The 17,434-nt window shown below is 35.1% G+C and overlaps 1 protein-coding gene across 2 annotated transcripts; it reads right to left on the bottom strand.

Moving 5' to 3' along the window:
* Positions 1 to 113: 113 nt before the first annotated feature.
* Positions 114 to 17,365, bottom strand: LOC140152932 (uncharacterized). 2 transcript variants are annotated; one of them, XM_072175488.1, is made up of 11 exons: positions 17,252 to 17,365; positions 12,442 to 12,962; positions 10,227 to 10,426; positions 9,348 to 9,485; positions 8,314 to 8,394; positions 7,471 to 7,633; positions 6,654 to 6,740; positions 3,117 to 3,195; positions 2,633 to 2,726; positions 2,329 to 2,501; positions 115 to 2,021 (listed from the first exon to the last, which is right to left on the bottom strand). In XM_072175488.1, the coding sequence occupies exons 2-10, from the start codon at positions 12,942 to 12,944 to the stop codon at positions 2,338 to 2,340; spliced, it is 1,509 nt and encodes a 502-aa protein (XP_072031589.1). In that variant the 5' UTR covers positions 12,945 to 12,962; positions 17,252 to 17,365; the 3' UTR covers positions 115 to 2,021; positions 2,329 to 2,337. The 2 variants fall into 2 exon arrangements, with proteins under 2 accessions (XP_072031579.1, XP_072031589.1); XM_072175478.1 differs by having other exon boundaries at positions 114 to 2,501.
* Between the last annotated feature and the right edge of the window lie 69 nt (positions 17,366 to 17,434).

A 17,434-nucleotide genomic window follows, 5' to 3' on the forward strand; every position in this document is an offset into this window, starting at 1 on the left:
ATTGACTAACCTATAAGTGGCAAAATTATTCAGTTTTTTACTGCGCGCATAAATGATAAAATCCCAAATTATGCTTGCATAAAATTCACATAAGTGTGCCTCAGTTACATATTATGTAAAGCACACTTAGCATAAGTAAGGCACCATGTGTGCACACCATTATGATGTTATGAGTCACTTATAGGTTGGGCAAAGTATACAAAGGTCAAAACTTATTAAATGCTTAGTGCCAGAAATACATGTACATAAACACATTAACAGGTCGAAAGAATGGATGATGCAAGCAATACTTTATACAAATACCAAAAATACATGTGAAATTCAATATACAAATACATGTTACTTATTAACATAATGTAGACCAATTTCAATAATATAAAATAATTTTAACAGAATCATAATTCAGGCCCGTCGGAACCGCTACGGCTGGTACGGCCAATACCAAAGTTCTTACCATTGTACTTATAAACATTCAATATTTGTATAATATTGTATAAATATTATAACTTCGGTGATTTTTGAATGGTTGATTTTCCCTTTATTTTATTTTTTTGAGGTGTGACTTACGAATTTAGTACCATGTGTACTGAAAGTCTTATTATGAATTGGTAAACATGAGCAAGAACATGTTTTATGCAGGCGCGGATTCAGGGGGGCAGTGGGCACGGCCCTACCTCGTAACCCCCCAAAAAAAGAGGAAAGGAGAGAAGAGAAGAGAAAGAGGAAAAAAGGAGAAAAAGAGAAGAGAAAAATGGAGAAAAGGAGAAGGAAAAAAGTTAAATTGCATATAATTGAGTAGGTCCATGTCTAAATAAACCGCAATGTCGGCTCAATCAAAAGTAGGCCCTATAATTTATAGGCCTGTGATTATTTTAGGCATTGCTTGAAGGCGGTCCAAAATTTTACACAATAATAGTGACAAAATGGTCCACCAAATGCCTTCAATTAGGTCTTCATTTTGCAAAAGTTTCTCACTTCTGAGGGGGGCATATCCTCTCGGACGCCCCCTGCGAGACGCAACTTTATAGGAACATATAAAGCAATAATTAATAATAAAAGTCAAAACCTGTCCACGAATGGCTTCAACTGGGCCGGTTTTTTGCAAATTTTAGGCTTTTCCAAACTAAAAATTTTACACAATACTGGTGACAAAATGGTCCACCAAATGGCTACAATTGGGTCTTCATTTTCCAAAAGTTCCCGAGATGCAACTTTATAGTTATTATAAAGCAATAATTAATACAATAAAAGTCAAAATGGTCCACCAAATGGCTTCAATTGGGTCTTTTATTTCCAAAAGTTTCTAACTTCTGAGGGGGGTGGGCACATCCCCCTCAGACACTCCCTGCTTCGCGCAATCACGACGGGATGGCCGCTATTTTTTCTTTTTATATTTTTCTAAAATTGGCCCCCCCCCCCCTCTGACTGCTCTAGATCCACTGGTTTTATGGTTGATCATTTTATTTTGAATGTCCTAGTTTTGAAGTTTAGTCATATTAACTTACCGTTGAAATTGCACTTTTCATTTTCAAAAGTGCTTGGGCTGAGGGGGCTTCACTCCCTTTAACCCCCATGAGGGGCTCTGCCCGTTCAAACCCCGTACCACTTTTAATATGCTTCCGACGGGCCTGTCATAATCTACTCATTCCAGTTCAGCACTGTATCTAAAATATGTCAATTAATTTGTATTATTAATTTTTTCAACTTAAATTGCTGTAATGTTCTATCTACATAATTATGCTTATTCAAGTTTATTGCTGCATATCTCTTGCTAATTTTAAATGTATTGTGAGTATTATTATCCACTATAATGACTCCATATAATATTTTCATTTATTTCTGTCACATGACCTCATCAATGTACACATTAATAAAGCAATGCATTGTTAGTTAAATTTCCATCTTGTTCAGATTGGGTGCCACAACCTTCATGCTTAGCATCTTCGCAGCATCCACATATCTTAACTTCTATCGTTAGCTTGTTACCTTCATTGATTTTCAATCTTACATTTTCCATTGTACTGTTGTGAATTGGGATGAAAACAAATAAAACTTGAGCTAGAAATAGCTGCATTTCATGTTAATATTTTCCTTATTTATGCCTTTTGAGGCAATACAATAATTTGCTGTGCACAAAAAGTTAGTATGTGTATAGTAATAACAAAACACTTACAACCTTCTTACACTCAGCTGACAATTTTATAGATAGTCAACCCGGTCAGCCAGCTCATTGTCAAAAGTCCCAACTTTTAGGCTACTTTAAAAGTTGACAAGTCGTACAACCCAATAAAAATATGTCGATGGGTAGTATTACTAACAGTATATTACCTTCAGTAATCAAAAACTACTTGCAAAAAGGTGTCTAACAATGGCTTCATGTCCTGATAGTTGGTATTTGTAAACTTCCTTGCTAGTGGGCTCTTTGGATGCTGTAGTAGGTTCACTTGAAGTATGTTTCCTTGGGCTTCTTCTTTGGTTTAATTTCTTTAACATTTGAGACACTGCAAAATGATAGGAAAGGAATGTAAAATAAAGCTGGCATTATCACATAACACACAAAAGAGGAAAATTTAATTTCCAACTGAATATATATACATGATCTAAATCTACGACTAGTAACTTGCATTCTTACCTAATGATTTGGTTCTACCAAGTTCTTTCTTGAAATCACTGTCGGTATAACTCCTTAGATTCTCATCAATTTCTTGCAGCTGACTACACATATTCTGGAAATGAGTTAAAAAGAAATGTCAACATAATTATTAGAATTAGTGAATTATGAAGAATATTATAATGCATAAAATAGAACAACAACATACAGCTTCCTTTTAAGCTTTTGACACAATGTAGTGTGAAGGCAGCAGTGTTACATTAAGACCCACTGAGCACTTTTACTGATATTTAACTTGATATTTTTGCTTGGATGCTGAATAAAGATAAACCCATTTTCCATGTTTTCTGCAAGACAGCCACTTTTGGCCTGTCACAAATTATCTCAATCTATTTGATCTTTTTGTGATGAGTCAACATATGAAACAGAAATATTAATTGGAAAAAATTAATGAAAAAGAACAATTATAACAGAATTTTCATTTTTTTCTCATGTCATACAGTACCTGTAATTGTTCTCTTTCTTGTTCCTTTTTGGTTAAAGACTCATGAAGAGCAGAAAGTCTGGCATGTACATCCTTGTATCTGTATTCAAACAATGATATTCAAAATATTATGGCATGCATGTAAAATATTGTGTGCATTATAACAAAACCAGAAACTTTAACATTCCATATTTTAACATACATATCATAACCTAGAAGTTAACCACTAAATTGACCCCAAAAGCTTCTTCACAACATTTTGCTTCTAAAGATATGGATGATTTTCTAAATGGAATATCAGAATCCTATTACCCTGATGCAAAATATACCAAATACTGAACATGGCACATTAATATTTCAGACATTGGTTTTTTAAAACCTTATGAAGAAAATACAGCAAGAAGTGGCGATGCAAAAGTAAATGGTAAACGTTTAAGTATACTGACATGATGATGATGATGATGATGATGATGATGATGATGATGATGATGATGATGATGATGATGAAAATGACATAACAGCAATGGCAGTCAGGGGAAAAGTATCTCTCATAAACAGGATCTTTGAGTATTTGTGCAATAAGACAAAGATATTATGTTAGATAGTCTTCAAACTAAGTGAAGAAACCTATATACATGTATTTTGAACATTTCTTGAGTTGACACTTGACACCCAGAAAACCTACAAAAATGTTTGATTGGCGTAACCTGACCTACCCTAAATACGAGGGGTATCCAAAAGTTTTTGACATCCCCCAGAGGGAAACGAGCTATATTGATGAAATTTTGTCAGTGTAATCACTGGTCCTTATGTACATTATGGTCCAAAAATGGTCTCATAAGTATGTTTACTTTCTTTACAGGTGGCGCTAGATGGGCAGTAGGTGCATAACCTGCAAGATGGTGAAAATTGAGGCACGCAGCATGATTAAGTTCCTGCATTTGAAGGGTTAGGCCTACAATGCTCAGAAAATCTATGATGAAATGAAAGCTATCTACGGTGATGATTGCCCATCATACGGCACTGTTGCTTTTTGAAAAAAAAAATTCCAAACTGGTCACATGTCCCTCACAGATGAGTCAAGAAGTGGACGTCCATCATTTTACGGATGATGCGGCCACAGTGAAAAAACTCAAGAAAGTGAAGGATCTTATCATGAAATGGATATGCACCTACTGCCCATCTAGCGCCACCTGTAAAGAAAGTAAACATACTTATGAGACCAATTTTGGACCATAATGTACATAAGGACCAGTGATTACACTGACAAAATTTCATCGATATAGCTCTTTCACTTCTGGTTGATGTCAAAAACTTTTGGATACCCCCTCGTATATATACTGATGACCCTTAATATTTTCATTTATTTTGAGAAATAAAGTTATTTAAATTTAACCAAAAATTGAATAAAGTAGTTTGTGACCAAGTTTAAAAGAAGTTAAGTTAAATATAAAGAAAATATGCATTTTAACCGTCTCATGATTCGATGTGTATCACTGTCTTTCAATAGAAAACAGGTAAGATAAATGTGACGTGTCATGTCAAAAGGAGACACTTTTGGGCAGGATCATGAATGGAGAAATAGCCAAAAATCTGCCGGTGGGTGATTTTTTCACAATTTGGGTTTGTTGCGAATTTGTGATGTTATTAATGCTAAAATTATTGTCTGATAGTTTTTGACCGGAATATAACTGGCATCTTGTAGTTTTTGAGACATTTTTCAAGTTAATTCCTACTCTCAACATTGTCAATAATATTTTTAAAGGCCGATATCTCAATTTCCAATTTTATAATACCATAACTTTCGACCTCAATATCTTCGCTCAGGAATGTCCGATTTCATTGGGGAAAACGGCGTTGTGGAGCAAAATATCTCTTTATTTAAGATATGTAAAAAACTCAAAATTCTTAACCTGCCCAAAAGTGTCTCCTTTTGACATGACACGTCACAAATAGTCTTGAACCAAAAGATAATTAATAAAAATTTGTAAAATCCCGACCTATTTACCTTAGGGACCGTTCATAAATACTTTGGTGGGGGGGCTGGGCACTTGGAAATTTTTGAGTCAAAACTTTTTTGACCCCCCTCCAGAGAACCATAAAACTTTTCTGACCCCCCTCTTTAGACATACAAAACTTTTTTGACCCCCCCCCCTTACATGAGGTTAAAAAAGGTCTGGGGAGGGAGGCTACTCCATTTGTGCAAACTCAGTCACAATTATAGGCCTGCATGTTTGTTCATACATTTATTTATAATAGGCCTGTTTCCAAAAAACATGAAAGTTGAAGGTGTTTTTTACATGCTGTGACTTGTATGAAGTTTAATTTCAATTTATGCATTCTAATTTTTTGAAAATACATGTTTTATTCTTATAACCAATAATTAAATATTAAAATAAAAGTAACACAAAAAAGGGAAATTGACAGTGGCGTAGCTAGGGCTTGTGGCACCCAGGTCTAAGGATAGGTGTTGCTCCCGATTCTTGAAATAATTATTGCGCCCGGAGCACAAAGGGCCTACCATTAATTAATTTTGGTTACAATGAAGTTGAATATTGGTCTTAAATTGATCTTTTCATCGCTTAGAGGGGCACAGAATCAATGCTGAATTGGTCAATTTGGCGCCTCCTAAGAGTGGCGCCAGGGCACATGCCCCACCTTCCCCCCGTCGCTATGCCACTGGAAATTGAGAGCAACATCTGGGCACATACTCAATTTAATACTTAAGACTGTTTTATCAGGGGCATAGCCAGCTTTCTTGGTCAGGGAGGCAAAATATAAATTTTGGAAAAAATGCTGGTTGCATCATTTTATCAGTGGGATACATACATATACCCTTTTCTTATAGTGACTGTAGTATACATACATGTAAAGTCTTTGAGATTCCAAAAAGGCTTTAATGGGATACTGGAAATGAGCGCGCGTAGCGTGCCAAAAAATGTAGGTCTATTTTGCACTATTTTGAGCCATAATCGGGGTAAAAAGGGCTTTATTGGTATATATGCACAGCGTAAGCCTTTTAAAAAATTTTGTATGCTCTTGTTCTTTTGGTATTTTCTTGTTAAAAACTTTTTGACACCCCCCTCCTTTAGTAACCAAAACTTTTTGGTCCCCCCCATTCTGCAACTCAAAACTTTTTGTGTCCCCCCACACTTTGCCCAGTCCCCCCACCAAAGTATTTATGAACGGTCCCTTATTTCTTTTTTATGTTACGCAAATTATGTTTTCTTTACTTTGCTGAGGTTTTTGATGTTCCAAAATAAATATATACAGATTTAACAACATTTTACTCAAGTTAGCCTATCTTTTGAATAAAGTGCTCAATCCCAAAAAAGGGAGAGCATATAAAAATTCAAAGAACAGACCTTCAGAATAGGTAGTGGTTACTCTGAGTTTCATGCCTAAAAGGCAATCGCCTGACGATTGCCTTTTAGGCATGAAACTCAGAGTAACCACTACCTATTCTGGAAGGTCTGTTCTTTGAATTTTTATATACAGATTTAGATTATAAATCAAATACAAAATATAAATGAGTATAAATATATTACACAGAATTACCTTTCAGACATTTCAATTTCATCTTCGGATCCACTGTCTTCTACATCATCTGTACTTGGCCATTTACTTGGATAATGCTCTAAAATCCTGAAAATACAAGTAAATTTATTTATAATGACAATAAAATTTTGAAGAATAAAAATCACACTCCAACATGTGCTAGCTATGTGACCTCAACATTATATAAATTATCTTGATTATTTTAATGTAGGAAATACAGTTACCAAAAGAAAAAGTTATGAGCTTTTATGAGTTTTTTAATTTCAGTATTACTAGATAATTTGGTAGGAAGTGCTTCAAGCATGATATAATAGTGGTTTTGAGATGATGATTAAATATAGCATCTTATCAACAATTGAATACACGAATACAAAACTCACCCAAGTCCATGGAAAGTGATTTTGAGAAAACTAAACAAAACTGTGTATCATTTTAATTCCTTCAGTTAGATTTACCTGGTAAATAGGGCAAGTTTTACACGCAATGAGTGGGTTAAAATGTATTAGGTATGACTATTAGCATTTCGGGGACTTTGTGGGGGTCATTTTGTATGCTGGACTTTGGTTGTTTTTTGAATCACATAATTAGTGTATTCTTTACCCTTTGCGATCAGTCTTTTTTTCTTGTGTTGTGCCCATTCAGCTTGGGTGGTTGTGGGATTTCACATGCTCAATAGACGCTCAATAGAGGGTGGATTTGTGCTGTTCTTTTATACATATGATAGGCCTATGTATAAGCAACAATTTCCCATGCTTAACTCAATTTGGCCAAAGTATGGACTTGGGTGAGTTTTGTATTCAGGTAGTCAATTACTTACTCTTCCAATGATGCTCCAATTTTCAGCATTCCTTTTCCTCTCTGTCTGTCGTCTGCTCCACCACATTGTTCCTCTTTCCTTATCTCATCCAAATTGATAAGCACCGTCCTCTGCTTTTGGCGACTAAGACGCAAACCAAGATCAGAGTTCATTGCATAGTTCACTGCGATAAAAAACAAAAGGAGAGTTATTCAACTCATGGTCTAGGAGTTGGGATTTATAATTTAATCATCTTTGGATCTGTGGATCTTTGATCCACAGGTGGATAGCAACAATAACCACACAATTTGAAGTACCACCATGTACATTCATGCATGGAATTAAATATACACATTATGTTCATGCATATTTGACAAAGTGCAATGAATATGTAGCTAACAAAATATAATAACATACAAAAAAGATTCAGTTTCATAAGTTACTACATGTATTTGAAGTGAAAGTTAATCTAAATTGCATTCATTTTGCATGAAGGGTGCAAATGCAATTTACAAAATAGTATACCCAAATCAAGGTATACCTAATGTGTCAAACAGTACTATATTTGTGTACATTGAGGACAAGAAATCACCCCCTGCTCTAATACATTGCACTGAAAACAATTCTTTTGAGCAAGCATGGAAACAAAATAGGAAACCTTTCAAAGATAATATCTTCTGAACAAAGGCTAACAAGATAATTTCTTCAGGCCATTTGGGCCAAAGGTATAATCTGAAAATTCTGGTTTCCATTGCGTGGCAACACAATACGCCAGTTTCTGAAACACCTTTGATAATTTCCATTGTCCCAATTTAAAAATATTTTACCATGCAGACAACATGACTTTTGTACAATGTTTCTTACATTTTGATATAGTTTTATGTATCACTTTTTCTGGTATATCTTCCATTTCTCCATCATCATTTTGAGATGCTGACTGACGTGCTGGAAGTAACAAAAGAGAAAACTAATAAGGGATGAAATCAAAACTCAACAGGCCGTTGAACGCCAGTTCCGTCTGTTTGCTATTATTCTAAACAAACTGGACAGAACCGCCGGTCGAGTTTTGATTTCATCTATAAGATGTGTCATATTTCAAAACATAGATCGACGTTTTTCCCTCTCATATCTATTCAATCTATTGATATAGCAAGAACCTTGCGTACCTGGAATTTTCAGTCGACACTTCGACTTTCATCAGCAGACTGGCAACCCAATTCAGAGGTCAGCGACCTTTTGGACACTTGACCCCAAAATCGGGTCGTACACTGTAGGTAGGTCTGCTGATGAAAGTCGAAGTGTCGACTGAAAATTCCAGGTACGCAAATTTTTGTGTTGTGATCAAAGGTTTAAACCTCCAAATTATGTTTACTACCAACACAGATGAACTTTCATTCTAAGGATATTTATTTGCATAAAGTTACACAACTCCAAACAAATTACAGGCTTGAGCACTCAACTTTAATTTTGGTAGGGGTGTGAGGCACAGATCCAGTGGCAACCTTTTGGAAGTGGGCAAAATAGGGGCATCTGAATGAAATTTCAACATTTTGTGGTCTAGTAAGCTAATAGTAAGAAATTCCAAATTTGTCTAGATTTGAGCCTAATTAGAGCCGAATATTTGGGAGTTCAATTAAAGTGAAGCTAAAGAACTGCTCTTTGGTACTGCAGAAGAATCTGAAAAAGGGACCCTTTACGCAGCATCATGGTCATAGGGAAATAGTACAATGTAGTACTATTTCCCTAGGGAAAATAATACTTCCAATAGTACCACATTCCCTCATCAATCAGCTTTTTGACTGATTTGCAAAATAGTTAAAACTATTTTTGGTCACATGACACTTGTTTAACCAATTAATGAACAAGAATATATTAATGAAGGATATAAATGCAAATACCTTTCCATGTATTAATCCATTGTCTGGGGCCTCCATCCATAGTAAACGGCTTGGATAATATATGCACTTGACTTGCTACAAATTCTTTATCTTCCATATGGGTCTTGACATCACCACTTGCCATGAAACGGTTAACACCTGAAACAAATAAAAGACATAATTTATTTCTACAACTGCCTTTTCGCGAATCACTCATTATGCCACTGCATTTTGAAGATCAGTAACAATTCGTTTGAATCACATTACAGATGCCGTAGTCATCATCATCAATGTAGATTACAACTAATCTTTTGCAGTAATTTTACATTTAAAAATACAAGCATCAAAAGGGAAACTGTTCCATGCTTACTGTTACTCAGAGGTTACTCAGAGGTTAATGAAACGGACAAGAGACCAGTTTGCTCCTTATGTTTATATCATTCTGTATTTGTACAAATGTAGTACCGAAGGAGATATTTCATTACACCTCACAGCAACATTTTTTTTCACACTTATGCATGATTAACATCTTGCATCATTTATGGAGCACCAGTCAACTAACTGTTTTATGATTACATTTAGATCCAGTTTGTACCATTTGCATTCCTTTTAGCCAATTTGTATCTCCGTTGTCCTCTGCATGAAAATTCAATGACACACCCAGGTAAGCATAAAGGGTATTTTATCTGCTATATGTACATGCATATGTCATACTTTGACAGGCATCATTTGGCACATTAAGTTTATTTTGTATGGTTCCAAGTCATGGATAGAACCAACTAGCCACACCTGATTTGACAGACCACTTATCTAAAAGTCCTGCCACACATTGGCATATCTATGACAAGAAACACATCCCTGATTGAATCCTACTAAGACATTCCATGAGCAGTAGCATACCTTTAGCTCTACCAATGGTAGCTTCATCATTCTGCTTTGATTGGTTAATTCCAGTGCTAGTAGAAGGTTCATCTTCAGATACATTTGATGTTCCAGCACTCATCTGGTGTATTGTCTGCTTAGTTTGTTTCTTTTCCTTTGGATCAACTTTTGTCTCCTCATTTTCTGATGATGAATCATTATCTCTGTCTCTTGAAAACCTAAAATATTGAGGATAAACATACAATGGATACAATGACTGTTATACATCATCTTAATCTGCAAAAATATGTACAGAGCAGAATTGAATTAATGTAGTACATGTACACATACTCAGAAATAATATAACACTACAAATAAGTCACACAAAATAGCATTTGTGAGTTTTTTTTGTGACACAATCTGGTCCATGGGGTTAAAGGTAGCAAATTTGATATTGAGATAAAGACAAAAATATGGAGTAAAACAACAATTAAAACGTAAGATAAGAAAAAAGACACTGGAACTTCAGAACTTTAGAATCAAGTACAGTGTACATGTATGTTAGACCTTTGGTGTTTTCAGTTGATAGACAAATATTTGTGCAAGGTAATAATTAAGGTTACACAAAGAGACGTATAAAAAACGTATAAAAGACGTATAAAGTTGTTCTCTAAAACAGAGTTTTCTCAGTAATCAAATATCGCAGCGAAAGTGAAATGTTGGTGCATTGGATGTAGCTTAACATTTTGTGTGTGTTATATACAAATTATTAGAATAAATTTGAAAATCCTTCGTTTAAAGCATTTTTACCCACCATGTTCACAAGATCAAAAACACGTTCCATGAGGTTTTTTTCAAATGTGCGCTCGTATAAATCCACAATCGAAGCGATTGTTTTCTTCTTTTTTTCGTATTGTATTACAAATCGATCAAAGAAATAATGTTGCCATGGGGAAGAACCAAATACAGTACCGATTAAATTTTAAAAGCCCGCTTTGGGGGAAAATTTTGGAGAATTTGCTTGAGAAAAAGCTGGTTTGTGAAATTATCGATATCTTGATTACGAGACGTTAATTTAGACATCTGAATACCTACATTATTTCTCAACATTCTGCCAATTGCTATTCCATTTGATTTTCACTCCAAATTGAAGCTAGTTTGGCAAAAAACGAGGTTTTCCTCCATCAGTTCGTTCAAAATTTCAGCGCCGACATGCGTGTTTATTCTAAGAGCCATAATGCGGACGCGATTGTAATCATGTACATTATTGCATCCAATTATAGTTATAATCCGCTTCGAGAACAGTCAATTGTGTAAGCTGATCGATGGCCGAGTGGATAGAGCGTTGGACTGGGAATCTAGTATGAACTATTTTTGTGGGTTCGAGTCTCCGTGTGGCTGAATTTTCTTTTCTTTTTTTCTCTTTTCTCATTTTTACTTCCTTTCTTTCCTCTTTTCTTTCTCCCTTTCTTTTTTTATTCTTTTTATTCATTTCTTTCTTTCTTTCTTTCTTTCTTTTTTCATTTTCTTTCTCTCTCTTTCTTTCTCTTTTTCTCTTTTTCTTTATTCTTTCTTGCTCCTTTCTTTTTAGTTTTATTTGTTTGATTCGCTGAGTGCAGTGAATCGTGATTGATTGTTTTTCACTTTATATAATTCAGAAATTTGTAGGCCTGCTAAGTCTGTCTTGTTGATTTTCATCCCAAATTCGATTTACAAATAATTGCTTTTTGATATTGTTGTTGTTGCCTACCCTTACATTTTAATCAGGGGACTAGCAGCATTGATTTCATCAAAGATATCAAGGCTATAAATTCAAAATCAACACATTTTCCAGGGCGTAGCTTGACGAAGTGCCCCCAATCAATTTTAAAATTTATAAAATCCTTGTGAAAATTGCCGAAAACGGCTTGTGGCACCCCGCATCCGAGCTCCGGGCACGAGCTAAGCCAAGTTTCATAGCCTTTTCATGTCTTGACCGTGGATCGATATTCTATTGTAAGTAGGCCTCACGTCCCGCACGCTTGTTCATTTTCTGCATGGCTGTTTCTGTTATGAACTTACGCCCTCTGAAATCAAGCGCATGAAAAACTCTCGGCTAACCTTAAAGTACCGTACATGTAACTCAATTTAAAAAAATGCCTTCTTTGGCACCACAGAGTAGATTGTGTCACATTTGAACAAATTATACAATCACTTATCATGGTGGTTGACGTACAATCAAACAGGAAGAAAAGAAATGAATAGACAAAGGTACCTTGTTGGTGTTGTTATGGCACTACTGCTGCACTCTGGTGACAAAAACTTATCAATGGTTGCATTCTGCAGGGTTGACGACAAATTGGCCCCTTTCCTTGACGATTTCCTTGATCTTGACATATTTTGCCTCTTGTTGGCATTCACATTGCTAGTCTTATGTAGTACAGAGGATTCCATAGTTTCATCATCAGTTGATTTTCCAGATTTCTTCAACACAGCATTACCTTTGTTTGTCTTATTCTTGTTATTTCTGTTCTTACCATCCACAAGCATTTGAGTAAAATCTGAAATATCACCTCTACTTGACCTGTCAGTAATTTCATTGATACTTTGCAAAGTACTTTGTTGATGCTGGATTGGTGAGCCTACTACTTTACTGATGTTACCAGGTGACATGTAATGTTCAATTCTGCTTTTACTGGGAGTGGATGTTTTCTGCCTCTTTTTACCAATTGGTGCAGTCAATTTCCTTTTGGCTCTTGTAACTGGTGTGGAATCCATGATTATGTAGAATTTATGCTGCATAGGATAAAAACAAAATTTCAATTTGTTTTGCACATATGATAGTAATATGATACCCATTACCCATCTAAACTCAGAAAGGTATTGTTAAAGTCTGATCTCAACATGATTAAAAATGATTCAAGTAATAGTTTTTGAATGCTTTTTAAACATCTTGATGATATGTAAATTTTGTAAAGGTATTTACAGCTAGTCAAGTCTGGAAAGCTTTTAACAGATTCGGACCACTGTCACTGGATTTGATTATGATATTAAAAACAATATGTCGACCAAACATGTTAAGGGAGTACTACACCCCTGTGGTAAATTTGTGACTATTTTTGCATTTTTCTCAAACAATAATAACACATTGATAACAAAAGTTATGTATATTATTGGGGCAAGGGATCCAATTACTACACTGAAATTTCAGTAACTCAAGACAAGCGGTTCAGCATATATGATGGGAAATGAGGTACATCCTAGCGGTACCTTATTTCTTATCATAAATATCAAACCGCTTGTCTTGGGTCACTGAAATTCCAGTGTAGTAATTGGATTCCTTGCCCCTATAATACACATAACTTTTGTTATTAGTTTTTTGAGAAAAATGCAAAAATAGACACAAATTTATCGAGGGGTGTAGTACCCCCTTAACTACTGTTTTGAATATATGAAAAGAAAATTATGCCTTTTTTGTAATCACAAGGAACATGAATGATGAGGGATCCTTAAATTTTCATTATTGACTGCATCCTCTATTTCTACAACTAAGGCAAACTGCTGAAATCATACCTTTTTTTATATTTCCATCTCAATTCTCAGATTTTTTTACTGTGAAAATTATGAATGTGTTGGGCAAATGAAAAGGAGTGATGTGGGCAGATGACCAGAGTTGGACTTTTACACATGCCCGCATGCCAATGGCGTGTATTTTTGCTGTTGGGGGTGTAACTTTTAAAAAGTACAAGCCTGACTGGCGTGTGGTATTTTGATGCTCATAGGTCACTCTCTTTGGAAATTTAGCCTAAAAAGTGCCAATCTTATGCGCTCTTCACACAAATTTGTGCTACTTTTTCAATTTTTGCTCCAACATGGCAAAAATGTCCGCAGCTTCTCGAGCATTTGTATCATAAACTTAATCAGTTGCCAAAAGGTACTAAATTCACTCTACTTCAAGAATTTTTTTCCAACCTCCCCCGATGTCATAGAGAAATCTATGCCACTATTAATAAAGATTTAAAAGTCACAAGTATTGTCACGGAGGTATAAGTGCATTAGTATTATAGACCTGACGGGGAAGTCTTCATTTGGTCTATAGGCCTACACTAGCGCGCTCGCCTTTTAATCCAAGGTTCGTGAGTTTTTTTGTTTATTTTGTTGTCAAAATCAGCAATGTTATTGTTGATAGCAAAACTCAGCGGACCATTTAAACATTGGTAGCTGACATCGACAATGGTAAGGTTTTTTTACCGATACGATTTTTGACAATGGAGTACTATCGGCACCGATACGATGGCCGATACCGATCATCGGTTCAGCTCTAATTTGCGCGACGTATTCAGTCGACTTTCAGGCTTCCCGTTAGTGTGCGTCATTGCGTCCAGACGCGTATTTTACAAATTTGGACGCAAGTTCACATGCCTGTAGACGCAGACAAAACTTCAAAATTTAATCATTAATTGATGATAAAAATAAGAAATTTTTATTCTTTTATATTTTTAAGATAATAAAAGCCCCAAAATTTTGACCCACCTGCTGAGAATTGATCGGGTAAATTCTGCAATATTTGTAAATGCAACGTCAGGAAATCGTGCACTTTTTGCATGATTTCCGTAACGATCGGCGCCGATCGCTGTTTGATGGGAAAGTCCCAATTGATGCAATTGTTTGTTTACAAAGCATGCTGCACTGACGATGTGCGGCTAACGTGCGGTTAATGTTTATTTAATTATTTATCACAACCTGACAATATTCAGTTTTTAATGTTTTAAGTTTATTTTCTCATAAATAATCTACGTTTCCTTTATTAGTATTATTGTTACGATGTAAGCAATTTTTAAGACAAAATCCAAATGATAACCTTTTTTGTATTATTTGTGGCAGCGTGTATTTTAGCTTTATATCATCAACAACATATTAATTAAAGAAACCCAGAAGTAAAAACTAAAAGTACGAAAATTTGCTAAAGATTGACAGACTTTGCACATGTTTTTGCAGCTGTTTCTGACCATGTTTCTGACCAAAACTGACACAGAAATGAAAAAAATTATCATAGCGACTGGAGATGGAATATCACGGCGAAAATGCACTTTTATTTTATTTTAACCATCAACATTTGATGAGGTGTAGACCCGGGCCCGGGGTATGTGTGTTAGCAACAAGGGGTTGCCGTTGCGTTTCCCGGTATGATTGATCGTGAATTTCAGATGGACGCACAAAAATCTGTCTGGACGAAAGTTTTTTCAACCTTGGCAGCTAACTTGCGTCACACATGACGCACATTTTAAAAACCTTAACGGGAACCCTGCTGTCAATAAAAAAATATGATCATGAAAGACATGATCATTTTATTTATATGATTTGGGCGGGTATTTCCATAACCTGACCACCTTTTCTGACTACCTTTTCTGACTACCTTTTCTGACCATCTTTTTTGACCATCTTATCTGACATTATTTTGATGTTTGCTTCATTTTTATTATCTTTACACTTTGCACAATAATGTTGTACCATTCTGGATGTTAAGTGACATAAAATTGAAATTATCAAGTGAAATTTGTTTTGTTTTTCCAAAGATACTCAATACATTGAGTATCGTTGGTTTTTCACAGGGCAGTTAACTTCTCAGTTTAGAGAGGAGGCAATCATTTCAGGTGCTGGGTCAATAATTAAAAGTAAACACAATTACCACTTCACAAGGTCATATTCATGGTATTTGTCCATGTCACACATGTACATGCCCTGATATATTTAAAGGGTGCAGCATGAATGTGAATATGGGTTTAAGGGTAGGCCTATACGAGGTATTGTTGGTCGAAGCAGATTTTCATTAATATCTGAATCAATATTATTGAAAAATAACACTTTGCTGTTTTACAAAAGTTCATTCTACAAATCATATACTTTGAAAACTTGTTTAATTTATTGTTAATGAGTTATGTACGTTTTACAAAAGTGTTGTTGTTTCAGCCATCTTTACAACATAACTCAAGAACCACAGGACCTACAAAAGTATAAATGTGATATTTGAATTATTCTACACGCTCGCTATGAATAAGCCCAATCGCCATTGTAACTTTCGGGGATGTGTGTGCAAAATTTTATTTTATTTGTTTTAAATAATTTCATATACCAAGAAAGTGTTGTAGTTTTTAAGTTTCAAGTTTTTATTTGGAAATTGCTTTTACATCAGTGGCACTCGATCCGATGGTGCATCCAAGACATTAAATATACAAACAAAACTGTATTAAACAAAACAAAATCAAAGGATACTCGACAAGCAAAAGGTACAAATAAATAAATCTAAAGTGAGAAAGAAATAACAACCATGTACCCTTAAAAATGTTGTTTATCTATTAACAATAACAAGTCCCAGAGAAAACCTCCCGGAAAACCTTGCAAATTATCACCCAGCATGACTGTCTTGATTATGGTGTAAAACACTAGGTCTAGGATCCAAAACATTCTCATCTATTAGTGCACAGTTCTTTAACTCCAATACATTTGTACATTCATTGAATGACCTTTGAAAATTGGGGTACAAAAACTCATACTCTGCAACTTGAGGTCAAATTTTGCACTATGATTGTTTAGTTAATGTTATTGGACTATGGCATTGGGATAAGGCCATTCAAATATCACAGGGCTCACTGTAAAACTGGTCAGAAAAGGTAGTCAGAAAAGGTGGTCAGGTTATGGAAACACCCGATTTGGTCACCCAATAAACAATGCATGAATGAATTCACCCGATCTTGAAGTTGAAACTCAAATGCCTTGAACTCTTAATCCCCAAGCCCCTTCCATTGCTATTTGTTGCAGTAACATCTACATGTACCAACTTTGAAATTTTTTGTCACATAGCTATTGAACATGTTTAAGTTGAAACAAGAAAAAACTATTTACAGTCATAGACATAGGATAGATCTACCAAAAAAAAAATACAAGTTTACATGTTTACAATCAGTGACACTCAGTGACAGTCAATACAAAAGTATTCACATTTTATAAATTTATTATATTATCAAAGAAAACATTGCTACCTGTATATTAAATTCCCGACAAATTTATTTTAAATTTAAGCTTACTAAATTTATACAGGTCCCTGTCAGATCTCCCGGGCAATCTCATTTACAAAAACACTGTTCATGGGGATGCGTGTCTCGTGTGTATTTAATCTGAACTGTGGCTGTGATATGAGGTTAAACCAATTTAACCTTTTTCACTTACTTATTTTTAGAGGAAAGTTTTGGCCAATACAAAATATTATA

Source organism: Amphiura filiformis, chromosome 1, assembly GCF_039555335.1.
Source record: "Amphiura filiformis chromosome 1, Afil_fr2py, whole genome shotgun sequence".
In the NCBI taxonomy this organism is placed as follows: Eukaryota; Metazoa; Echinodermata; class Ophiuroidea; order Amphilepidida; family Amphiuridae; genus Amphiura; species Amphiura filiformis.

What these genes read in the sequence shown, in the direction of transcription:
- LOC140152932 (XM_072175478.1), bottom strand. Translation starts at nt 12,944, where the DNA reads ATGGATTCCACACCAGTTACAAGAGCCAAAAGGAAATTGACTGCACCA. An exon ending in GCCATAACAACACCAACAAG is followed by an intron (nt 10,427 to 12,441) that starts GTACCTTTGTCT and finishes TCAATATTTTAG; the next exon opens with GTTTTCAAGAGACAGAGATA. An exon ending in AAGAAAGAGAACAATTACAG is followed by an intron (nt 2,727 to 3,116) that starts GTACTGTATGAC and finishes ACTCATTTCCAG; the next exon opens with AATATGTGTAGTCAGCTGCA.